Source organism: Pimephales promelas, chromosome 6 (assembly GCF_988280905.1).
Source record: "Pimephales promelas chromosome 6, fPimPro1.hap1.1, whole genome shotgun sequence".
Lineage (NCBI taxonomy): Eukaryota > Metazoa > Chordata > Actinopteri > Cypriniformes > Leuciscidae > Pimephales > Pimephales promelas.
Genome location: NC_142774.1, coordinates 3,597,618 through 3,623,213, shown reverse-complemented (window position 1 = coordinate 3,623,213; position 25,596 = coordinate 3,597,618). Strand labels below are relative to the sequence as shown.

General features: G+C 41.6%; 1 protein-coding gene across 1 annotated transcript in view; it reads right to left on the bottom strand.

Moving 5' to 3' along the window:
* Positions 1-25,596, bottom strand: part of pkd1a (polycystic kidney disease 1a) — a 114,682-nt gene that overhangs the window by 4,972 nt on the left and 84,114 nt on the right. Inside the window, exons 44-46 of the mRNA XM_039685227.2 lie at positions 4,138-4,312; positions 3,411-3,698; positions 1,540-1,674 (exon numbers count right to left, since the gene is read on the bottom strand). Coding sequence (XP_039541161.2) covers positions 1,540-1,674; positions 3,411-3,698; positions 4,138-4,312 — 598 coding nt within the window. The remainder of the gene's footprint in view (positions 1-1,539; positions 1,675-3,410; positions 3,699-4,137; positions 4,313-25,596) is intronic.

Below are 25,596 nucleotides of genomic sequence, written 5' to 3'. Positions count from 1 at the left end.
TCAAGCCGCATGATTTGAGCACAAATAGTGTGGAACAAGTTATGCCCTTATGTTTAATACATAAGGTTTGTGTATTTGATTACAATTCTATCCCCCTGTATGAGTAATAGCGATAGTGACGCTTGACTTAAACAACTAATAACAATATCCGGCCTTTGCAGCTTGTTTTAAAGAAGGTCAAGGTCACTTCAGCATACCAAGTTTTACCTCCCTCGGTTGGAAATTTGTAAAGTGTAATTTAGCCAGCATCAAGGTCCTCACAAACTCAATTATGTACACAATTAAAAGACACGGACCTTCAGTTCAGATAAATCATAGAGTGCTTTTATAAACTCATGTCCTTTATGATATCTAATATATGTATTTAATTCTTGTTTCCTCTGCATTTGGTTATGCATGTAGGTCATCAGGATAATCACGACTCAATGTGTTTTTTTTTAATATTGAAATAAAAATGTACTGGCTCATCTGTGAGCAGGACAGCAAGTCTTTGTGGTGTATCTATAGGTAACGTCGGGATACCTCCATGAAGGACGAACCCCATCCAACAGGAGTAACTGAAGCTGTCTGAAATGGACGACCAGGTACTAATCCGGACTGTATTCAAAAAACATTAAACCACAGCTTCCCGACTCACTGCAGTATTCAATGCGCACCTCGACTCTCCAGTTTCCATCAAAACTGTTTATTCATGGTCGGGCTGTTACAGCCAAATCTTTGGTCACTAGTGCCAAAGCCAAATGTTTCATTGGTGTCTAATCTTGGGCTGTGGACAATGTGTATTGTTCTCCGATGAGTCCACCATATCTGTCCTACCCATATCTGTAGGAGAAGCTCAACACCCAGACTATTGCTGCCCAGAGTGAACAAAATGGGGTAAGGCATCAGTGATGGTTTGGGCAGCGATATCATAGCATTCCCTACTGTGCTTGATGGGCATCACCGCCAAATACTACCCAACCATTCTGGAGGACCATGTGCCAATGGTTCAAAAATTGTACCCTGAAGGGATATCAGCATGATAATACACCAATACACACAGCAAGACTTCTGTTTGATAAACATGAAAGTGAATGGCTTTTATAGTCAACACAGGAATATTTTGAGCCACTTTTGGGTGTTTTGGAGGAGCGAGTCAGAAAATGTTTGAAACCTGGCCACTGTTCTGGAAGAGGAATGGGTCAAATCCCTCTGGCCTATGACTTGTGATGCTGTAATGGCCGCAAAAAGAGGGCCTTACACTACACTAATAAATGATTGTGGTCTAAAACCAGCTGTTTCAGTTTCATTGTCCAACCCTGTAGTTCAGGGGTGCCCAATCCTGCTCCTGGCGATCGACTGTCCTGCACAGTTCATCACCAACCCTAATCAAACACACCTGAATGTGATCCTAAAGACCTTAATTGGCTACTTCAGGTGTGTTTGATTAGGGTTTGAGATGAACTGTGCAGGACAGTCGATCGCCAGGAGCAGGATTGGGCACCCCTGCTGTAGTTTAAATCACATTAAATCACAGATGGTGTGCGTGTGTGTCCTAACCAAGTGTCCAGTGTGTGAGTATGCCAACAGGAACACGAGAAGAGTGATGGCAACCGTCAGAATCTCCCAGAAAGATCTCCTCAGCGTCCTCCCGAAAACCCCCCATTCTCTCATGAAGCGCAGTTGGTGCGAAGCCTAGACAGAGAGAAATGGGGTGCATGAACAATGATGCCTCACAGTAAAATGTATTTTCATACCATTAGTTATTGCAGAATTAAATATTTAGTGTTGTCTGGCCTGAGAAGAGCATGAGGATGGAATTTATAACTTTTTTTTTTTGTTGAAACTAACTCGCAGCACATTTATTAGCAAGGCAATCTCACTGAAGTAGCCTGAAGTTAAGTGCCTTCCTCAAGGGCACAATGGCTCGTTCTTCTAGTTATCAAGTCTGAAATTTACAGCTACACCAAGTAATTTTATTTGGTCAGCGAACGTCCACAGAGCACTCAAAATTGGCAAACTCATGCACGTCTGAGCTTCCGCAAGAACCAATGAGGTCCGTTCTCGCGAGTACAGTTTTGAGGAGAACCAATGAGGTTTGTTCTCATGCAAGTACATTTTAGCTTCCCTTTACCACATCTGAGGGCTCTATGTACTGTATGTTCATTGATCCAAGTTTATATGTGCATCAAAGCTTAAAGTAATATCTATTCACCACTTAAAACGATTGTGTCTCTTCAGAAGACTTGGATTAAACTCCTTGATTCATATGGATTTCTTTTACAATCTAATCATGAACGTTTCTAAGCATCAGAGTTTTGAAGAAATGGACTTTCAATGGACAGAATTCTGAGATGTCCATATCTCAGCTCTGGAAGGGTCTAGAGCCTCCATTTTTGCACTCAGGTCTAAGTCTCATGGCTCTCTATCAGAATCCAGAGTTTCAAGAAGATTGGAGAAACTCAAAATTTCGACCCCAAAAAAAAAACGACAGTGGTACCCCTTTCGTTTTTTTTTTTGGTGTGAAAAAATAAGTTTCTCCAATCTTCTTGAAACTCTGGATTCTGATAGAGGGCCATGAGACTTAGACCTGAGTGCAAAAATGGAGGCTCTAGACCCTTCCTGAGCTGAGATATGGACATCCCACGTAGCATTTATGCCATTATAAATATCTCCATATCTCAGCTCTGGAAGGGTCTAGAGCGTCCATTTTTGCACTCAGATCTTAGTCTCATGGCCCTCTATCAGAATCCAGAGTTTCAAGAAGATTGGAGAAAATTATTTTTTCGCACCAAAAAAAAAAAAACGAAAGGGGTAACACTGTCGTTTTTTTTTTTTGGGTCGAAATTTTGAGTTTCTCCAATCTTCTTGAAACTCTGGATTCTGATAGATGGTCATGAGACTTAGACCTGAGTGCAAAAATTGAGGCTCTAGACCCTTCCAGAGCTGAGATATGGACATCCCACGTAACATTTATGCCATTTTAAATATCTCAATATCTCAGCTCAGAAAGGGTCTAGAGCCTCCAATTTTGCACTTAGGTCTAAGTCTCTTTGCCCTCTATCAGAATCCAGAGTTTCAAGAAGATTGGAGAAACTCAAAATTTCGACCCCCAAAAAAAACGACAGTGGTACCCCTTTCGTTTTTTTTTTTGGTGTGAAAAAATAAGTTTCTCCAATCTTCTTGAAACTCTGGATTCTGATAGAGGGCCATGAGACTTAGACCTGAGTGTCAAAATGGAGGCTCTAGACCCTTCCAGAGCTGAGATATGGACATCCCATGTAGCATTTATGCCATTATAAAAATAGTGGGTTTGTGGGACTACGAGGGTGATTAAATGATGACAGAATTTTCATTTTTAGATGAACTATCAAACTGTAAGCATTTTGCTAACAAAACCAAAGTCATGTGTTTGATTCCCATTTGCTCACCTTGAGCACCAGCAGGAAGAGCAAAGCCGCGCTCAGTTGGGTCAAAACCTGGTTCTGTTGGGCCAGAGGAAAGAAGTCTGTGAATGTGTCCTGTTGTTGTAGGAATGAGCCCCACTGGCGGGCGGACAGAGCGGAGCGACTCAGGTGTAAAGAGACGACACAAATCGCCAATAGCAGACTGCAAACACTTGCTATATTCCACAAGCGCAGGAAGTAGCCAAGCCCCTGTTTCCGGACAATCAGGCCCTCACGGACAGCGAAATAGATCACGAAGACCAGCAGGAGGAGCTGTGATGAAAAGAGAGAACATTGTGTAATATTTAGGAGGATCTGTAGACAGAAATGCAATATCATATACATAACTATGTTTTCAGTGGTGTATAAAGACCTTACATAATGAATTGTTACGTTTTTATTACCTCAGAATAAGCCTTTTCTATCTACACACACGTGGGTTCCCTTACATTGAAATGTGCTGACATGTTTCTACAGTGGCATTGCGAGTAACAATAATATTTACTTAATAATTTAATATATTTAATTTCTTAATTTTTCTTGTTAAAGACACCTGATTGCTTAACTGGCTACTCTAACTTCTGTTGCTTGCAATTCACACACACACACACACACAAAAATATATCACAGACTGCACCTTTGCCTTCATTTAGACGGCACAATAGTATTGATATAAATAATGGGATCCGCTTTGTGATTGGCTGACGGTTACCGTGAGGAACAGGGGCAGGTCCATGCCGTGACTGAGCATGTGGAGGCTGCAGGTTTTGAGGTCCAGACTCAACTGAGCGCGCTCCGATACAGGGAACTCCAGCAGGAACGAGAAGACGGCCAACAGATCGGTGTTGATGTTATAGACGGGAAACTCCACGAACAGAGCCCTCGTCCTGAACACAAACACATCAAACCTCAGAGGAAGGGCTGTGTGATTCACTCACTCTTTCGTTACTTTAATGGAAAATTAAATACTGTATCATTTGTACCATGCAATAGTCATTTGCAAAATCAAAAAATAAAACAATTACGACATATAATTATGGAAATACTAAATGTTTGGCTAACAGAATGTTTATTTTTAAACCACAACTTCAATATATCACTACTTTTTCAAAAAGAATAATGTAACAAATGTGAAATAACACTGTAATAAATGTATAATTACTTAGTAACAAATGTATAATAATGTAATAAATCTGTAATAATACAATAAACATATAATTACATTCTAATAAATGTATAATTATATTTTTTATATTTATTCAAAAAGAATCGCTACTTTTTCAAAAAGAATCGCTATAATATATATCGCTATATATAAATAAACATTCTGTCAGCTAAACATCAAGTCAGCTACACAGTTTACTTCTGTCAAATTGGTAATCAAAAAAATATTGATTGGTTAATAAAAATAAACAATTGAATTAAAAAATATGAAATGATAATAGGCTAGTAATGAGAAATTATGATTTTTTTTCAACATGATTGATAATTGGTAATGATTGGTATGCTTTATTAATTTGTATGAATATTAATATTGATATATTTGCTGAAAACTAAGTTAAAAACATAAATATGGTTAACCCACTCAGACCCTGTGTCCATTACAATGGACATCACATGTCAGCCCCCTTTTTTAACTTCTGGAGAATTTCACAATAAACAAATTTGGAATAAAAATGCAAAAATGGAGGCTCTAGACCCTTCCAGAGCTGAGATATTGACATCCCACGCAGCATTTATGCCATTATAAATATCTCAATATCTCAGCTCTGGAAGGGGCTAGAGCCTCCATTTTTGCACTCAGGTCTAAGTCTCATGGCCCTCTATCGGAATCCAGAGTTTTGGGAAGATTGGAGAAACTTAATTTTTCGCCGAAAAAAAAAAAGTGTAAGGGGTACCACTGTCGTTTTTTTTTCGGGCCGAATTTTTGAGTTTCGATTTCTCAGCTCTGGAAGGGGCTAGAGCCTCCATTTTTGCACTCAGGTCTAAGTCTCATGACCCTCTATCAGAATCCAGAGTTTTGGGAAGATTGGAGAAACTTAATTTTTCGCCCAAAAAAAAAAAACGTAAGGGGTACCACTGTCGTTTTTTTTTCGGGCCGAATTTTTGAGTTCCGATATCTCAGCTCTGGAAGGGGCTAGAGCCTCCATTTTTGCACTCAGGTCTAAGTCTCATGACCCTCTATCAGAATCCAGAGTTTTGGGAAGATTGGAGAAACTTAATTTTTCGCCCGAAAAAAAAAACGTAAGGGGTACCACTGTCGTTTTTTTTTAGGGTCAAATTTTTGAGTTTCGATATCTCAGCTCTGGAAGGGTCTAGAGCCTCCATTTTTGCACTCAGGTCTAAGTCTCATGGCCCTCTATCAGAATCCAGAGTTTTGGGAAGATTGGAGAAACTTAATTTTTCGCCCAAAAAAAAAAACGTAAGGGGTACCACTGTCGTTTTTTTTTTCGGGCCGAATTTTTGAGTTCCGATATCTCAGCTCTGGAAGGGTCTAGAGCCTCCATTTTTGCACTCAGGTCTAAGTCTCATGACCCTCTATCAGAATCCAGAATTTTGGGAAGATTGGAGAAACTTAATTTTTCGCCCGAAAAAAAAAACGTAAGGGGTACCACTGTCGTTTTTTTTTCGGGCCGAATTTTTGAGTTTCGATATCTCAGCTCTGGAAGGGGCTAGAGCCTCCATTTTTGCACTCAGGTCTAAGTCTCATGGCCCTCTATCAGAATCCAGAGTTTTGGGAAGATTGGAGAAACTTAATTTTTCACCCGAAAAAAAAAAAGTGTAAGGGGTACCACTGTCGTTTTTTTTTTCGGGTCAAATTTTTGAGTTTCGATATCTCAGCTCTGGAAGGGTCTAGAGCCTCCATTTTTGCACTCAGGTCTAAGTCTCATGACCCTCTATCAGAATCCAGAGCTTTGGGAAGATTGGAGAAACTTAATTTTTCGCCCAAAAAAAAAAAAAACGTAAGGGGTACCACTGTCGTTTTTTTTTCGGGCCGAATTTTTGAGTTCCGATATCTCAGCTCTGGAAGGGTCTAGAGCCTCCATTTTTGCACTCAGGTCTAAGTCTCATGACCCTCTATCAGAATCTAGAGTTTTGGGAAGATTGGAGAAACTTAATTTTTCGCCCGAAAAAAAAAACGTAAGGGGTACCACTGTCGTTTTTTTTTCGGGCCGAATTTTTGAGTTTCGATATCTCAGCTCTGGAAGGGGCTAGAGCCTCCATTTTTGCACTCAGGTCTAAGTCTCATGGCCCTCTATCAGAATCCAGAGTTTTGGGAAGATTGGAGAAACTTAATTTTTCGCCCGAAAAAAAAAACGAAAGGGGTACCACTGTCGTTTTTTTTTCGGGTCAAATTTTTGAGTTTCGATATCTCAGCTCTGGAAGGGTCTAGAGCCTCCATTTTTGCACTCAGGTCTAAGTCTCATGACCCTCTATCAGAATCCAGAGTTTTGGGAAGATTGGAGAAACTTAATTTTTCGCCCGAAAAAAAAAAACGTAAGGGGTACCACTGTCGTTTTTTTTTCGGGCCGAATTTTTGAGTTCCGATATCTCAGCTCTGGAAGGGTCTAGAGCCTCCATTTTTGCACTCAGGTCTAAGTCTCATGGACCTCTATCAGAATCCAGAGTTTTGGGAAGATTGGAGAAACTTAATTTTTCGCCCGAAAAAAAAAAAACGTAAGGGGTACCACTGTTGTTTTTTTTTCGGGCCGAATTTTTGAGTTTCGATATCTCAGCTCTGGAAGGGGCTAGAGCCTCCATTTTTGCACTCAGGTCTAAGTCTCATAGCCCTCTATCAGAATCCAGAGTTTTGGGAAGATTGGAGAAACTTAATTTTTAGCCCGAAAAAAAAAAAAGTGTAAGGGGTACCACTGTCGTTTTTTTTTTTGGGCCGAATTTTTGAGTTTCGATATCTCAGCTCTGGAAGGGTCTAGAGCCTCCATTTTTGCACTCAGGTCTAAGTCTCATGACCCTCTATCAGAATCCAGAGTTTTGGGAAGATTGGAGAAACTTAATTTTTAGCCCGAAAAAAAAAACGTAAGGGGTACCACTGTCGTTTTTTTTTTTCGGGCCGAATTTTTGAGTTTCGATATCTCAGCTCTGGAAGGGTCTAGAGCCTCCATTTTTGCACTCAGGTCTAAGTCTCATGACCCTCTATCAGAATCCAGAGCTTTGGGAAGATTGGAGAAACTTAATTTTTCGCCCAAAAAAAAAAAAACGTAAGGGGTACCACTGTCGTTTTTTTTTCGGGCCGAATTTTTGAGTTCCGATATCTCAGCTCTGGAAGGGTCTAGAGCCTCAATTTTTGCACTCAGGTCTAAGTCTCATGACCCTCTATCAGAATCCAGAGTTTTGGGAAGATTGGAGAAACTTAATTTTTCGCCCGAAAAAAAAAACGTAAGGGGTACCACTGTCGTTTTTTTTTCGGGTCAAATTTTTGAGTTTCGATATCTCAGCTCTGGAAGGGTCTAGAGCCTCCATTTTTGCACTCAGGTCTAAGTCTCATGACCCTCTATCAGAATCCAGAGTTTTGGGAAGATTGGAGAAACTTAATTTTTCGCCCAAAAAAAAAAACGTAAGGGGTACCACTGTCGTTTTTTTTTCGGGTCAAATTTTTGAGTTTCGATATCTCAGCTCTGGAAGGGTCTAGAGCCTCCATTTTTGCACTCAGGTCTAAGTCTCATGGCCCTCTATCAGAATCCAGAGTTTTGGGAAGATTGGAGAAACTTAATTTTTCGCCCGAAAAAAAAAACGTAAGGGGTACCACTGTCGTTTTTTTTTCGGGCCGAATTTTTGAGTTTCGATATCTCAGCTATGGAAGGGGCTAGAGCCTCCATTTTTGCACTCAGGTCTAAGTCTCATGGCCCTCTATCGGAATCCAGAGTTTTGGGAAGATTGGAGAAACTTAATTTTTAGCCCGAAAAAAAAAAACGTAAGGGGTACCACTGTCGTTTTTTTTTTTCGGGCCGAATTTTTGAGTTTCGATATCTCAGCTCTGGAAGGGTCTAGAGCCTCCATTTTTGCACTCAGGTCTAAGTCTCATGACCCTCTATCAGAATCCAGAGCTTTGGGAAGATTGGAGAAACTTAATTTTTCGCCCAAAAAAAAAAAAACGTAAGGGGTACCACTGTCGTTTTTTTTTCGGGCCGAATTTTTGAGTTCCGATATCTCAGCTCTGGAAGGGTCTAGAGCCTCAATTTTTGCACTCAGGTCTAAGTCTCATGACCCTCTATCAGAATCCAGAGTTTTGGGAAGATTGGAGAAACTTAATTTTTCGCCCGAAAAAAAAAACGTAAGGGGTACCACTGTCGTTTTTTTTTCGGGTCAAATTTTTGAGTTTCGATATCTCAGCTCTGGAAGGGTCTAGAGCCTCCATTTTTGCACTCAGGTCTAAGTCTCATGACCCTCTATCAGAATCCAGAGTTTTGGGAAGATTGGAGAAACTTAATTTTTCGCCCAAAAAAAAAAACGTAAGGGGTACCACTGTCGTTTTTTTTTCGGGTCAAATTTTTGAGTTTCGATATCTCAGCTCTGGAAGGGTCTAGAGCCTCCATTTTTGCACTCAGGTCTAAGTCTCATGGCCCTCTATCAGAATCCAGAGTTTTGGGAAGATTGGAGAAACTTAATTTTTCGCCCGAAAAAAAAAACGTAAGGGGTACCACTGTCGTTTTTTTTTCGGGCCGAATTTTTGAGTTTCGATATCTCAGCTCTGGAAGGGGCTAGAGCCTCCATTTTTGCACTCAGGTCTAAGTCTCATGGCCCTCTATCGGAATCCAGAGTTTTGGGAAGATTGGAGAAACTTAATTTTTCGCCGAAAAAAAAAAAGTGTAAGGGGTACCACTGTCGTTTTTTTTTTTCGGGCCGAATTTTTGAGTTTCGATATCTCAGCTCTGGGAGGGTCTAGAGCCTCCATTTTTGCACTCAGGTCTAAGTCTCATGACCCTCTATCAGAATCCAGAGTTTTGGGAAGATTGGAGAAACTTAATTTTTCGCCCGAAAAAAAAAAAAGTGTAAGGGGTACCACTGTCGTTTTTTTTTTCGGGCCGAATTTTTGAGTTTCGATATCTCAGCTCTGGAAGGGTCTAGAGCCTCCATTTTTGCACTCAGGTCTAAGTCTCATGACCCTCTATCAGAATCCAGAGCTTTGGGAAGATTGGAGAAACTTAATTTTTCGCCCAAAAAAAAAAAAAAACGTAAGGAGTACCACTGTCGTTTTTTTTTCGGGCCGAATTTTTGAGTTCCGATATCTCAGCTCGGGAAGGGTCTAGAGCCTCCATTTTTGCACTCAGGTCTAAGTCTCATGACCCTCTATCAGAATCCAGAGTTTTGGGAAGATTGGAGAAACTTAATTTTTCGCCCGAAAAAAAAAACGTAAGGGGTACCACTGTCGTTTTTTTTTCGGGCTGAATTTTTGAGTTTCGATATCTCAGCTCTGGAAGGGCCTAGAGCCTCCATTTTTGCACTTAGGTCTAAGTCTCATGGCCCTCTTCCAGAATCCAGAGTTTTGAGAAGATTGGAGAAACTTAATTTTTCGCCCGAAAAAAAAAACCGTAAGGGGTACCCCTTTCGTTTTTTTTTTCCGGGCGAAAAATTAAGTTTCTCCAATCTTCCCAAAACTCTGAATTCTGATAGAGGGCCATGAGACTTAGACCTGAGTGCAAAAATGGAGGCTCTAGCCCCTTCCAGAGCTGAGATATCGAAACTCAAAAATTCGGCCCGAAAAAAAAACGACAGTGGTACCCCTTACGTTTTTTTTTTCGGGCGAAAAATTAAGTTTCTCCAATCTTCCCAAAACTCTGGATTCTGATAGAGGGCCATGAGACTTAGACCTGAGTGCAAAAATGGAGGCTCTAGCCCCTTCCAGAGCTGAGATATCGAAACTCAAAAATTCGGCCCGAAAAAAAAACGACAGTGGTACCCCTTACGTTTTTTTTTTCGGGCGAAAAATTAAGTTTCTCCAATCTTCCCAAAACTCTGGATTCTGATAGAGGGCCATGAGACTTAGACCTGAGTGCAAAAATGGAGGCTCTAGCCCCTTCCAGAGCTGAGATATCGAAACTCAAAAATTCGGCCCGAAAAAAAAAACGACAGTGGTACCCCTTACGTTTTTTTTTTCGGGCGAAAAATTAAGTTTCTCCAATCTTCCCAAAACTCTGGATTCTGATAGAGGGCCATGAGACTTAGACCTGAGTGCAAAAATGGAGGCTCTAGCCCCTTCCAGAGCTGAGATATCGAAACTCAAAAATTCGGCCCGAAAAAAAAACGACAGTGGTACCCCTTATGTTTTTTTTTTTGGGGGCAAAAAATTAAGTTTCTCCAATCTTCCCAAAACTCTGGATTCTGATAGAGGGCCATGAGACTTAGACCTGATTGCAAAAATGGAGGCTCTAGCCCCTTCCAAAGCTGAGATATCGAAACTCAAAAATTCGGCCCGAAAAAAAAAACGACAGTGGTACCCCTTACGTTTTTTTTTTTCGGGCGAAAAATTAAGTTTCTCCAATCTTCTCAAAACTCTGGATTCTGATAGAGGGCCATGAGACTTAGACCTGAGTGCAAAAATGGAGGCTATAGCCCCTTCCAGAGCTGAGATATCGAAACTCAAAAATTCGGCCCGAAAAAAAAATGACAGTGGTACCCCTTATGTTTTTTTTTTTTGGGGCAAAAAATTAAGTTTCTCCAATCTTCCCAAAACTCTGGATTCTGATAGAGGGCAATGAGACTTAGACCTGATTGCAAAAATGGAGGCTCTAGCCCCTTCCAGAGCTGAGATATCGAAACTCAAAAATTCGGCCCGAAAAAAAAACGACAGTGGTACCCCTTACGTTTTTTTTTTCGGGCGAAAAATTAAGTTTCTCCAATCTTCCCAAAACTCTGGATTCTGATAGAGGGCCATGAGACTTAGACCTGAGTGCAAAAATGGAGGCTCTAGCCCCTTCCAGAGCTGAGATATCGAAACTCAAAAATTCGGCCCGAAAAAAAACGACAGTGGTACCCCTTACGTTTGTTTTTTTTTTCGGGCGAAAAATTAAGTTTCTCCAATCTTCCCAAAACTCTGGATTCTGATAGAGGGCCATGAGACTTAGACCTGAGTGCAAAAATGGAGGCTCTAGACCCTTCCAGAGCTGAGATATCGGAACTCAAAAATTTGACCCGAAAAAAAAAAACGACAGTGGTACCCCTTTCGTTTTTTTTTTCCGGGGCGAAAAATTAAGTTTCTCCAATCTTCCCAAAACTCTGGATTCTGATAGAGGGCCATGAGACTTAGACCTGAGTGCAAAAATGGAGGCTCTAGCCCCTTCCAGAGCTGAGATATCGAAACTCAAAAATTCGGCCCGAAAAAAAAAACGACAGTGGTACCCCTTACGTTTTTTTTTTCGGGCGAAAAATTAAGTTTCTCCAATCTTCCCAAAACTCTGGATTCTGATAGAGGGCCATGAGACTTAGACCTGAGTGCAAAAATGGAGGCTCTAGCCCCTTCCAGAGCTGAGATATCGAAACTCAAAAATTCGGCCCGAAAAAAAAACGACAGTGGTACCCCTTATGTTTTTTTTTTTTCGGGCGAAAAATTAAGTTTCTCCAATCTTCCCAAAACTCTGGATTCTGATAGAGGGTCATGAGACTTAGACCTGAGTGCAAAAATGGAGGCTCTAGCCCCTTCCAGAGCTGAGATATCTAAACTCAAAAATTCGGCCCGAAAAAAAAAACGACAGTGGTACCCCTTACGGTTTTTTTTTTTCGGGCGAAAAATTAAGTTTCTCCAATCTTCCCAAAACTCTGGATTCTGAGAGAGGGCCATGAGACTTAGACCTGAGTGCAAAAATGGAGGCTCTAGACCCTCCCAGAGCTGAGATATCGGAACTCAAAAATTTGACCCGAAAAAAAAAACGACAGTGGTACCCCTTTCGTTTTTTTTTTTTCCGGGCGAAAAATTAAGTTTCTCCAATCTTCCCAAAACTCTGGATTCTGATAGAGGGCCATGAGACTTAGACCTGAGTGCAAAAATGGAGGCTCTAGCCCCTTCCAGAGCTGAGATATCGAAACTCAAAAATTCGGCCCGAAAAAAAAACGACAGTGGTACCCCTTACGTTTTTTTTTTCGGGCGAAAAATTAAGTTTCTCCAATCTTCCCAAAACTCTGGATTCTGATAGAGGGCCATGAGACTTAGACCTGAGTGCAAAAATCGAGGCTCTAGACCCTTCCAGAGCTGAGATATCGAAACTCAAAAATTCGGCCCGACAAAAAAACGACAGTGGTACCCCTTACGTTTTTTTTTTCGGGCGAAAAATTAAGTTTCTCCAATCTTCTCAAAACTCTGGATTCTGATAGAGGGCCATGAGACTTAGACCTGAGTGCAAAAATGGAGGCTCTAGCCCCTTCCAGAGCTGAGATATCGAAACTCAAAAATTCGGCCCGACAAAAAAACGACAGTGGTACCCCTTTCGTTTTTTTTTTTTCCGGGCGAAAAATTAAGTTTCTCCAATCTTCCCAAAACTCTGGATTCTGATAGAGGGCCATGAGACTTAGACCTGAGTGCAAAAATGGAGGCTCTAGCCCCTTCCAGAGCTGAGATATCGAAACTCAAAAATTCGGCCCGAAAAAAAAACGACAGTGGTACCCCTTACGTTTTTTTTTTCGGGCGAAAAATTAAGTTTCTCCAATCTTCCCAAAACTCTGGATTCTGATAGAGGGCCATGAGACTTAGACCTGAGTGCAAAAATCGAGGCTCTAGACCCTTCCAGAGCTGAGATATCGAAACTCAAAAATTCGGCCCGAAAAAAAAACGACAGTGGTACCCCTTACGTTTTTTTTTTCGGGCGAAAAATTAAGTTTCTCCAATCTTCTCAAAACTCTGGATTCTGATAGAGGGCCATGAGACTTAGACCTGAGTGCAAAAATGGAGGCTCTAGCCCCTTCCAGAGCTGAGATATCGAAACTCAAAAATTCGGCCCGACAAAAAAACGACAGTGGTACCCCTTATGTTTTTTTTTTGGGGGCAAAAAATTAAGTTTCTCCAATCTTCCCAAAACTCTGGATTCTGATAGAGGGCCATGAGACTTAGACCTGAGTGCAAAAATGGAGGCTCTAGACCCTTCCAGAGCTGAGATATCGAAACTCAAAAATTCGGCCCGAAAAAAAAAACGACAGTGGTACCCCTTACGTTTTTTTTTTCGGGCGAAAAATTAAGTTTCTCCAATCTTCCCAAAACTCTGGATTCTGATAGAGGGCCATGAGACTTAGACCTGAGTGCAAAAATGGAGGCTCTAGCCCCTTCCAGAGCTGAGATATCGAAACTCAAAAATTCGGCCCGAAAAAAAACGACAGTGGTACCCCTTACGTTTTTTTTTTTTCGGGCGAAAAATTAAGTTTCTCTAATCTTCCCAAAACTCTGGATTCTGATAGAGGGCCATGAGACTTAGACCTGAGTGCAAAAATGGAGGCTCTAGACCCTTCCAGAGCTGAGATATCGGAACTCAAAAATTTGACCCGAAAAAAAAAAACGACAGTGGTACCCCTTTCGTTTTTTTTTTTCCGGGCGAAAAATTAAGTTTCTCCAATCTTCCCAAAACTCTGGATTCTGATAGAGGGCCATGAGACTTAGACCTGAGTGCAAAAATGGAGGCTCTAGCCCCTTCCAGAGCTGAGATATCGAAACTCAAAAATTCGGCCCGAAAAAAAAACGACAGTGGTACCCCTTACGTTTTTTTTTTCGGGCGAAAAATTAAGTTTCTCCAATCTTCCCAAAACTCTGGATTCTGATAGAGGGCCATGAGACTTGGACCTGAGTGCAAAAATGGAGGCTATAGCCCCTTCCAGAGCTGAGATATCGAAACTCAAAAATTCGGCCCGAAAAAAAAACGACAGTGGTACCCCTTACGTTTTTTTTTTCGGGCGAAAAATTAAGTTTCTCCAATCTTCCCAAAACTCTGGATTCTGATAGAGGGCCATGAGACTTAGACCTGAGTGCAAAAATCGAGGCTCTAGACCCTTCCAGAGCTGAGATATCGAAACTCAAAAATTCGGCCCGAAAAAAAAACGACAGTGGTACCCCTTACGTTTTTTTTTTCGGGCGAAAAATTAAGTTTCTCCAATCTTCTCAAAACTCTGGATTCTGATAGAGGGCCATGAGACTTAGACCTGAGTGCAAAAATGGAGGCTCTAGCCCCTTCCAGAGCTGAGATATCGAAACTCAAAAATTCGGCCCGAAAAAAAAACGACAGTGGTACCCCTTATGTTTTTTTTTTTGGGGGCAAAAAATTAAGTTTCTCCAATCTTCCCAAAACTCTGGATTCTGATAGAGGGCCATGAGACTTAGACCTGAGTGCAAAAATGGAGGCTCTAGACCCTTCCAGAGCTGAGATATCGAAACTCAAAAATTCGGCCCGAAAAAAAAAACGACAGTGGTACCCCTTACGTTTTTTTTTTCGGGCGAAAAATTAAGTTTCTCCAATCTTCTCAAAACTCTGGATTCTGATAGAGGGCCATGAGACTTAGACCTGAGTGCAAAAATGGAGGCTCTAGCCCCTTCCAGAGCTGAGATATCGAAACTCAAAAATTCGGCCCGAAAAAAAAACGAGAGTGGTACCCCTTTTGTTTGTTTTTTTGGGGGCAAAAAATTAAGTTTCTCCAATCTTCCCAAAACTCTGGATTCTGATAGAGGGCCATGAGACTTAGACCTGATTGCAAAAATGGAGGCTCTAGCCCCTTCCAGAGCTGAGATATCGAAACTCAAAAATTCGGCCCGAAAAAAAAACGACAGTGGTACCCCTTACGTTTTTTTTTTCGGGCGAAAAATTAAGTTTCTCCAATCTTCCCAAAACTCTGGATTCTGATAGAGGGCCATGAGACTTAGACCTGAGTGCAAAAATGGAGGCTCTAGCCCCTTCCAGAGCTGAGATATCGAAACTCAAAAATTCGGCCCGAAAAAAAACGACAGTGGTACCCCTTACGTTTGTTTTTTTTTTCGGGCGAAAAATTAAGTTTCTCCAATCTTCCCAAAACTCTGGATTCTGATAGAGGGCCATGAGACTTAGACCTGAGTGCAAAAATGGAGGCTCTAGACCCTTCCAGAGCTGAGATATCGGAACTCAAAAATTTGACCCGAAAAAAAAAAACGACAGTGGTACCCCTTTCGTTTTTTTTTTCCGGGCGAAAAATTAAGTTTCTCCAATCTTCCCAAAACTCTGGATTCTGATAGAGGGCCATGAGACTTAGACCTGAGTGCAAAAATGGAGGCTCTAGCCCCTTCCAGAGCTGAGATATCGAAACTCAAAAATTCGGCCCGAAAAAAAAAACGACAGTGGTACCCCTTACGTTTTTTTTTTCGGGCGAAAAATTAAGTTTCTCCAATCTTCCCAAAACTCTGGATTCTGATAGAGGGTCATGAGACTTAGACCTGAGTGCAAAAATGGAGGCTCTAGCCCCTTCCAGAGCTGAGATATCGAAACTCAAAAATTCGGCCCGAAAAAAAAACGACAGTGGTACCCCTTATGTTTTTTTTTTTCGGGCGAAAAATTAAGTTTCTCCAATCTTCCCAAAACTCTGGATTCTGATAGAGGGTCATGAGACTTAGACCTGAGTGCAAAAATGGAGGCTCTAGCCCCTTCCAGAGCTGAGATATCTAAACTCAAAAATTCGGCCCGAAAAAAAAACGACAGTGGTACCCCTTACGTTTTTTTTTTTCGGGCGAAAAATTAAGTTTCTCCAATCTTCCCAAAACTCTGGATTCTGAGAGAGGGCCATGAGACTTAGACCTGAGTGCAAAAATGGAGGCTCTAGACCCTCCCAGAGCTGAGATATCGGAACTCAAAAAATTTGACCCGAAAAAAAAACGACAGTGGTACCCCTTTCGTTTTTTTTTTTCCGGGCGAAAAATTAAGTTTCTCCAATCTTCCCAAAACTCTGGATTCTGATAGAGGGCCATGAGACTTAGACCTGAGTGCAAAAATGGAGGCTCTAGCCCCTTCCAGAGCTGAGATATCGAAACTCAAAAATTCGGCCCGAAAAAAAAACGACAGTGGTACCCCTTACGTTTTTTTTTTCGGGCGAAAAATTAAGTTTCTCCAATCTTCTCAAAACTCTGGATTCTGATAGAGGGCCATGAGACTTAGACCTGAGTGCAAAAATGGAGGCTCTAGCCCCTTCCAGAGCTGAGATATCGAAACTCAAAAATTCGGCCCGAAAAAAAAACGACAGTGGTACCCCTTATGTTTTTTTTTTTTGGGGCAAAAAATTAAGTTTCTCCAATCTTCCCAAAACTCTGGATTCTGATAGAGGGCCATGAGACTTAGACCTGAGTGCAAAAATGGAGGCTCTAGCCCCTTCCAGAGCTGAGATATCGGAACTCAAAAATTTGACCCGAAAAAAAAATGACAGTGGTACCCCTTTCATTTTTTTTTTTCGGGCGAAAAATTAAGTTTCTCCAATCTTCTCAAAACTCTGGATTCTGATAGAGGGCCATGAGACTTAGACCTGAGTGCAAAAATTGAGGCTCTAGCCCCTTCCAGAGCTGAGATATCGAAACTCAAAAATTCGGCCCGAAAAAAAAACGACAGTGGTACCCCTTATGTTTTTTTTTTTTGGGGCGAAAAATTAAGTTTCTCCAATCTTCCCAAAACTCTGGATTCTGATAGAGGGCCATGAGACTTAGACCTGAGTGCAAAAATGGAGGCTCTAGACCCTTCCAGAGCTGAGATATCGGAACTCAAAAATTCGGCCCGAAAAAAAAACGACAGTGGTACCCCTTATGTTTTTTTTTTTCGGGCGAAAAATTAAGTTTCTCCAATCTTCCCAAAACTCTGGATTCTGATAGAGGGCCATGAGACTTAGACCTGAGTGCAAAAATGGAGGCTCTAGCCCCTTCCAGAGCTGAGATATCGAAACTCAAAAATTCGGCCCGAAAAAAAAACGACAGTGGTACCCCTTATGTTTTTTTTTTTCGGGCGAAAAATTAAGTTTCTCTAATCTTCTCAAAACTCTGGATTCTGATAGAGGGCCATGAGACTTAGACCTGAGTGCAAAAATGGAGGCTCTAGCCCCTTCCAGAGCTGAGATATCGAAACTCAAAAATTCGGCCTGAAAAAAAAACGACAGTGGTACCCCTTATGTTTTTTTTTTTTCGGGCGAAAAATTAAGTTTCTCCAATCTTCCCAAAACTCTGGATTCTGATAGAGGGCCATGAGACTTAGACCTGATTGCAAAAATGGAGGCTCTAGCCCCTTCCAGAGCTGAGATATCGAAACTCAAAAATTCGGCCCGAAAAAAAAAACGACAGTGGTACCCCTTACGTTTTTTTTTTCGGGCGAAAAATTAAGTTTCTCCAATCTTCCCAAAACTCTGGATTCTGATAGAGGGCCATGAGACTTAGACCTGAGTGCAAAAATGGAGGCTCTAGCCCCTTCCAGAGCTGAGATATCGAAACTCAAAAATTCGGCCCGAAAAAAAACGACAGTGGTACCCCTTACGTTTTTTTTTTTTCGGGCGAAAAATTAAGTTTCTCTAATCTTCCCAAAACTCTGGATTCTGATAGAGGGCCATGAGACTTAGACCTGATTGCAAAAATGGAGGCTCTAGACCCTTCCAGAGCTGAGATATCGGAACTCAAAAATTTGACCCGAAAAAAAAAAACGACAGTGGTACCCCTTTCGTTTTTTTTTTTCCGGGCGAAAAATTAAGTTTCTCCAATCTTCCCAAAACTCTGGATTCTGATAGAGGGCCATGAGACTTAGACCTGAGTGCAAAAATGGAGGCTCTAGCCCCTTCCAGAGCTGAGATATCGAAACTCAAAAATTCGGCCCGAAAAAAAAACGACAGTGGTACCCCTTACGTTTTTTTTTTCGGGCGAAAAATTAAGTTTCTCCAATCTTCCCAAAACTCTGGATTCTGATAGAGGGCCATGAGACTTGGACCTGAGTGCAAAAATGGAGGCTATAGCCCCTTCCAGAGCTGAGATATCGAAACTCAAAAATTCGGCCCGAAAAAAAAACGACAGTGGTACCCCTTACGTTTTTTTTTTTCGGGCGAAAAATTAAGTTTCTCCAATCTTCCCAAAACTCTGGATTCTGATAGAGGGCCATGAGACTTAGACCTGAGTGCAAAAATCGAGGCTCTAGACCCTTCCAGAGCTGAGATATCGAAACTCAAAAATTCGGCCCGAAAAAAAAACGACAGTGGTACCCCTTACGTTTTTTTTTTCGGGCGAAAAATTAAGTTTCTCCAATCTTCTCAAAACTCTGGATTCTGATAGAGGGCCATGAGACTTAGACCTGAGTGCAAAAATGGAGGCTCTAGCCCCTTCCAGAGCTGAGATATCGAAACTCAAAAATTCGGCCCGAAAAAAAAACGACAGTGGTACCCCTTATGTTTTTTTTTTTGGGGGCAAAAAATTAAGTTTCTCCAATCTTCCCAAAACTCTGGATTCTGATAGAGGGCCATGAGACTTAGACCTGAGTGCAAAAATGGAGGCTCTAGACCCTTCCAGAGCTGAGATATCGAAACTCAAAAATTCGGCCCGAAAAAAAAAACGACAGTGGTACCCCTTACGTTTTTTTTTTCGGGCGAAAAATTAAGTTTCTCCAATCTTCTCAAAACTCTGGATTCTGATAGAGGGCCATGAGACTTAGACCTGAGTGCAAAAATGGAGGCTCTAGCCCCTTCCAGAGCTGAGATATCGAAACTCAAAAATTCGGCCCGAAAAAAAAACGACAGTGGTACCCCTTTTGTTTGTTTTTTTGGGGGCAAAAAATTAAGTTTCTCCAATCTTCCCAAAACTCTGGATTCTGATAGAGGGCCATGAGACTTAGACCTGATTGCAAAAATGGAGGCTCTAGCCCCTTCCAGAGCTGAGATATCGAAACTCAAAAATTCGGCCCGAAAAAAAAACGACAGTGGTACCCCTTACGTTTTTTTTTTCGGGCGAAAAATTAAGTTTCTCCAATCTTCCCAAAACTCTGGATTCTGATAGAGGGCCATGAGACTTAGACCTGAGTGCAAAAATGGAGGCTCTAGCCCCTTCCAGAGCTGAGATATCGAAACTCAAAAATTCGGCCCGAAAAAAAACGACAGTGGTACCCCTTACGTTTGTTTTTTTTTTCGGGCGAAAAATTAAGTTTCTCCAATCTTCCCAAAACTCTGGATTCTGATAGAGGGCCATGAGACTTAGACCTGAGTGCAAAAATGGAGGCTCTAGACCCTTCCAGAGCTGAGATATCGGAACTCAAAAATTTGACCCGAAAAAAAAAAACGACAGTGGTACCCCTTTCGTTTTTTTTTTCCGGGCGAAAAATTAAGTTTCTCCAATCTTCCCAAAACTCTGGATTCTGATAGAGGGCCATGAGACTTAGACCTGAGTGCAAAAATGGAGGCTCTAGCCCCTTCCAGAGCTGAGATATCGAAACTCAAAAATTCGGCCCGAAAAAAAAAACGACAGTGGTACCCCTTACGTTTTTTTTTTCGGGCGAAAAATTAAGTTTCTCCAATCTTCCCAAAACTCTGGATTCTGATAGAGGGTCATGAGACTTAGACCTGAGTGCAAAAATGGAGGCTCTAGCCCCTTCCAGAGCTGAGATATCGAAACTCAAAAATTCGGCCCGAAAAAAAAACGACAGTGGTACCCCTTATGTTTTTTTTTTTCGGGCGAAAAATTAAGTTTCTCCAATCTTCCCAAAACTCTGGATTCTGATAGAGGGTCATGAGACTTAGACCTGAGTGCAAAAATGGAGGCTCTAGCCCCTTCCAGAGCTGAGATATCTAAACTCAAAAATTCGGCCCGAAAAAAAAACGACAGTGGTACCCCTTACGTTTTTTTTTTTCGGGCGAAAAATTAAGTTTCTCCAATCTTCCCAAAACTCTGGATTCTGAGAGAGGGCCATGAGACTTAGACCTGAGTGCAAAAATGGAGGCTCTAGCCCCTTCCAGAGCTGAGATATCGGAACTCAAAAATTTGACCCGAAAAAAAAATGACAGTGGTACCCCTTTCATTTTTTTTTTTCGGGCGAAAAATTAAGTTTCTCCAATCTTCTCAAAACTCTGGATTCTGATAGAGGGCCATGAGACTTAGACCTGAGTGCAAAAATTGAGGCTCTAGCCCCTTCCAGAGCTGAGATATCGAAACTCAAAAATTCGGCCCGAAAAAAAAACGACAGTGGTACCCCTTATGTTTTTTTTTTTTGGGGCGAAAAATTAAGTTTCTCCAATCTTCCCAAAACTCTGGATTCTGATAGAGGGCCATGAGACTTAGACCTGAGTGCAAAAATGGAGGCTCTAGACCCTTCCAGAGCTGAGATATCGGAACTCAAAAATTCGGCCCGAAAAAAAAACGACAGTGGTACCCCTTATGTTTTTTTTTTTCGGGCGAAAAATTAAGTTTCTCCAATCTTCCCAAAACTCTGGATTCTGATAGAGGGCCATGAGACTTAGACCTGAGTGAAAAAATGGAGGCTCTAGCCCCTTCCAGAGCTGAGATATCGAAACTCAAAAATTCGGCCCGAAAAAAAAACGACAGTGGTACCCCTTATGTTTTTTTTTTCGGGCGAAAAATTAAGTTTCTCTAATCTTCTCAAAACTCTGGATTCTGATAGAGGGCCATGAGACTTAGACCTGAGTGCAAAAATGGAGGCTCTAGCCCCTTCCAGAGCTGAGATATCGAAACTCAAAAATTCGGCCTGAAAAAAAAACGACAGTGGTACCCCTTATGTTTTTTTTTTTTCGGGCGAAAAATTAAGTTTCTCCAATCTTCCCAAAACTCTGGATTCTGATAGAGGGCCATGAGACTTAGACCTGATTGCAAAAATGGAGGCTCTAGCCCCTTCCAGAGCTGAGATATCGAAACTCAAAAATTCGGCCCGAAAAAAAAAACGACAGTGGTACCCCTTACGTTTTTTTTTTCGGGCGAAAAATTAAGTTTCTCCAATCTTCCCAAAACTCTGGATTCTGATAGAGGGCCATGAGACTTAGACCTGAGTGCAAAAATGGAGGCTCTAGCCCCTTCCAGAGCTGAGATATCGAAACTCAAAAATTCGGCCCGAAAAAAAACGACAGTGGTACCCCTTACGTTTTTTTTTTTTCGGGCGAAAAATTAAGTTTCTCTAATCTTCCCAAAACTCTGGATTCTGATAGAGGGCCATGAGACTTAGACCTGATTGCAAAAATGGAGGCTCTAGACCCTTCCAGAGCTGAGATATCGGAACTCAAAAATTTGACCCGAAAAAAAAAAACGACAGTGGTACCCCTTTCGTTTTTTTTTTTCCGGGCGAAAAATTAAGTTTCTCCAATCTTCCCAAAACTCTGGATTCTGATAGAGGGCCATGAGACTTAGACCTGAGTGCAAAAATGGAGGCTCTAGCCCCTTCCAGAGCTGAGATATCGAAACTCAAAAATTCGGCCCGAAAAAAAAACGACAGTGGTACCCCTTACGTTTTTTTTTTCGGGCGAAAAATTAAGTTTCTCCAATCTTCCCAAAACTCTGGATTCTGATAGAGGGCCATGAGACTTGGACCTGAGTGCAAAAATGGAGGCTATAGCCCCTTCCAGAGCTGAGATATCGAAACTCAAAAATTCGGCCCGAAAAAAAAACGACAGTGGTACCCCTTACGTTTTTTTTTTTCGGGCGAAAAATTAAGTTTCTCCAATCTTCCCAAAACTCTGGATTCTGATAGAGGGCCATGAGACTTAGACCTGAGTGCAAAAATCGAGGCTCTAGACCCTTCCAGAGCTGAGATATCGAAACTCAAAAATTCGGCCCGAAAAAAAAACGACAGTGGTACCCCTTACGTTTTTTTTTTCGGGCGAAAAATTAAGTTTCTCCAATCTTCTCAAAACTCTGGATTCTGATAGAGGGCCATGAGACTTAGACCTGAGTGCAAAAATGGAGGCTCTAGCCCCTTCCAGAGCTGAGATATCGAAACTCAAAAATTCGGCCCGAAAAAAAAACGACAGTGGTACCCCTTATGTTTTTTTTTTTGGGGGCAAAAAATTAAGTTTCTCCAATCTTCCCAAAACTCTGGATTCTGATAGAGGGCCATGAGACTTAGACCTGAGTGCAAAAATGGAGGCTCTAGACCCTTCCAGAGCTGAGATATCGAAACTCAAAAATTCGGCCCGAAAAAAAAAACGACAGTGGTACCCCTTACGTTTTTTTTTTCGGGCGAAAAATTAAGTTTCTCCAATCTTCTCAAAACTCTGGATTCTGATAGAGGGCCATGAGACTTAGACCTGAGTGCAAAAATGGAGGCTCTAGCCCCTTCCAGAGCTGAGATATCGAAACTCAAAAATTCGGCCCGAAAAAAAAACGACAGTGGTACCCCTTTTGTTTGTTTTTTTGGGGGCAAAAAATTAAGTTTCTCCAATCTTCCCAAAACTCTGGATTCTGATAGAGGGCCATGAGACTTAGACCTGATTGCAAAAATGGAGGCTCTAGCCCCTTCCAGAGCTGAGATATCGAAACTCAAAAATTCGGCCCGAAAAAAAAACGACAGTGGTACCCCTTACGTTTTTTTTTTTCGGGCGAAAAATTAAGTTTCTCCAATCTTCCCAAAACTCTGGATTCTGATAGAGGGCCATGAGACTTAGACCTGAGTGCAAAAATGGAGGCTCTAGCCCCTTCCAGAGCTGAGATATCGAAACTCAAAAATTCGGCCCGAAAAAAAACGACAGTGGTACCCCTTACGTTTGTTTTTTTTTTCGGGCGAAAAATTAAGTTTCTCCAATCTTCCCAAAACTCTGGATTCTGATAGAGGGCCATGAGACTTAGACCTGAGTGCAAAAATGGAGGCTCTAGACCCTTCCAGAGCTGAGATATCGGAACTCAAAAATTTGACCCGAAAAAAAAAAACGACAGTGGTACCCCTTTCGTTTTTTTTTTCCGGGCGAAAAATTAAGTTTCTCCAATCTTCCCAAAACTCTGGATTCTGATAGAGGGCCATGAGACTTAGACCTGAGTGCAAAAATGGAGGCTCTAGCCCCTTCCAGAGCTGAGATATCGAAACTCAAAAATTCGGCCCGAAAAAAAAAACGACAGTGGTACCCCTTACGTTTTTTTTTTCGGGCGAAAAATTAAGTTTCTCCAATCTTCCCAAAACTCTGGATTCTGATAGAGGGTCATGAGACTTAGACCTGAGTGCAAAAATGGAGGCTCTAGCCCCTTCCAGAGCTGAGATATCGAAACTCAAAAATTCGGCCCGAAAAAAAAACGACAGTGGTACCCCTTATGTTTTTTTTTTTTCGGGCGAAAAATTAAGTTTCTCCAATCTTCCCAAAACTCTGGATTCTGATAGAGGGTCATGAGACTTAGACCTGAGTGCAAAAATGGAGGCTCTAGCCCCTTCCAGAGCTGAGATATCTAAACTCAAAAATTCGGCCCGAAAAAAAAACGACAGTGGTACCCCTTACGTTTTTTTTTTTCGGGCGAAAAATTAAGTTTCTCCAATCTTCCCAAAACTCTGGATTCTGAGAGAGGGCCATGAGACTTAGACCTGAGTGCAAAAATGGAGGCTCTAGACCCTCCCAGAGCTGAGATATCGGAACTCAAAAAATTTGACCCGAAAAAAAAACGACAGTGGTACCCCTTTCGTTTTTTTTTTTCCGGGCGAAAAATTAAGTTTCTCCAATCTTCCCAAAACTCTGGATTCTGATAGAGGGCCATGAGACTTAGACCTGAGTGCAAAAATGGAGGCTCTAGCCCCTTCCAGAGCTGAGATATCGAAACTCAAAAATTCGGCCCGAAAAAAAAACGACAGTGGTACCCCTTACGTTTTTTTTTTCGGGCGAAAAATTAAGTTTCTCCAATCTTCTCAAAACTCTGGATTCTGATAGAGGGCCATGAGACTTAGACCTGAGTGCAAAAATGGAGGCTCTAGCCCCTTCCAGAGCTGAGATATCGAAACTCAAAAATTCGGCCCGAAAAAAAAACGACAGTGGTACCCCTTATGTTTTTTTTTTTTGGGGCAAAAAATTAAGTTTCTCCAATCTTCCCAAAACTCTGGATTCTGATAGAGGGCCATGAGACTTAGACCTGAGTGCAAAAATGGAGGCTCTAGCCCCTTCCAGAGCTGAGATATCGGAACTCAAAAATTTGACCCGAAAAAAAAATGACAGTGGTACCCCTTTCATTTTTTTTTTTCGGGCGAAAAATTAAGTTTCTCCAATCTTCTCAAAACTCTGGATTCTGATAGAGGGCCATGAGACTTAGACCTGAGTGCAAAAATTGAGGCTCTAGCCCCTTCCAGAGCTGAGATATCGAAACTCAAAAATTCGGCCCGAAAAAAAAACGACAGTGGTACCCCTTATGTTTTTTTTTTTTGGGGCGAAAAATTAAGTTTCTCCAATCTTCCCAAAACTCTGGATTCTGATAGAGGGCCATGAGACTTAGACCTGAGTGCAAAAATGGAGGCTCTAGACCCTTCCAGAGCTGAGATATCGGAACTCAAAAATTCGGCCCGAAAAAAAAACGACAGTGGTACCCCTTATGTTTTTTTTTTTCGGGCGAAAAATTAAGTTTCTCCAATCTTCCCAAAACTCTGGATTCTGATAGAGGGCCATGAGACTTAGACCTGAGTGCAAAAATGGAGGCTCTAGCCCCTTCCAGAGCTGAGATATCGAAACTCAAAAATTCGGCCCGAAAAAAAAACGACAGTGGTACCCCTTATGTTTTTTTTTTTCGGGCGAAAAATTAAGTTTCTCTAATCTTCTCAAAACTCTGGATTCTGATAGAGGGCCATGAGACTTAGACCTGAGTGCAAAAATGGAGGCTCTAGCCCCTTCCAGAGCTGAGATATCGAAACTCAAAAATTCGGCCTGAAAAAAAAACGACAGTGGTACCCCTTATGTTTTTTTTTTTTTCGGGCGAAAAATTAAGTTTCTCCAATCTTCCCAAAACTCTGGATTCTGATAGAGGGTCATGAGACTTAGACCTGAGTGCAAAAATGGAGGCTCTAGCCCCTTCCAGAGCTGAGATATCTAAACTCAAAAATTCGGCCCGAAAAAAAAAACGACAGTGGTACCCCTTACGGTTTTTTTTTTTTCGGGCGAAAAATTAAGTTTCTCCAATCTTCCCAAAACTCTGGATTCTGAGAGAGGGCCATGAGACTTAGACCTGAGTGCAAAAATGGAGGCTCTAGACCCTCCCAGAGCTGAGATATCGGAACTCAAAAATTTGACCCGAAAAAAAAACGACAGT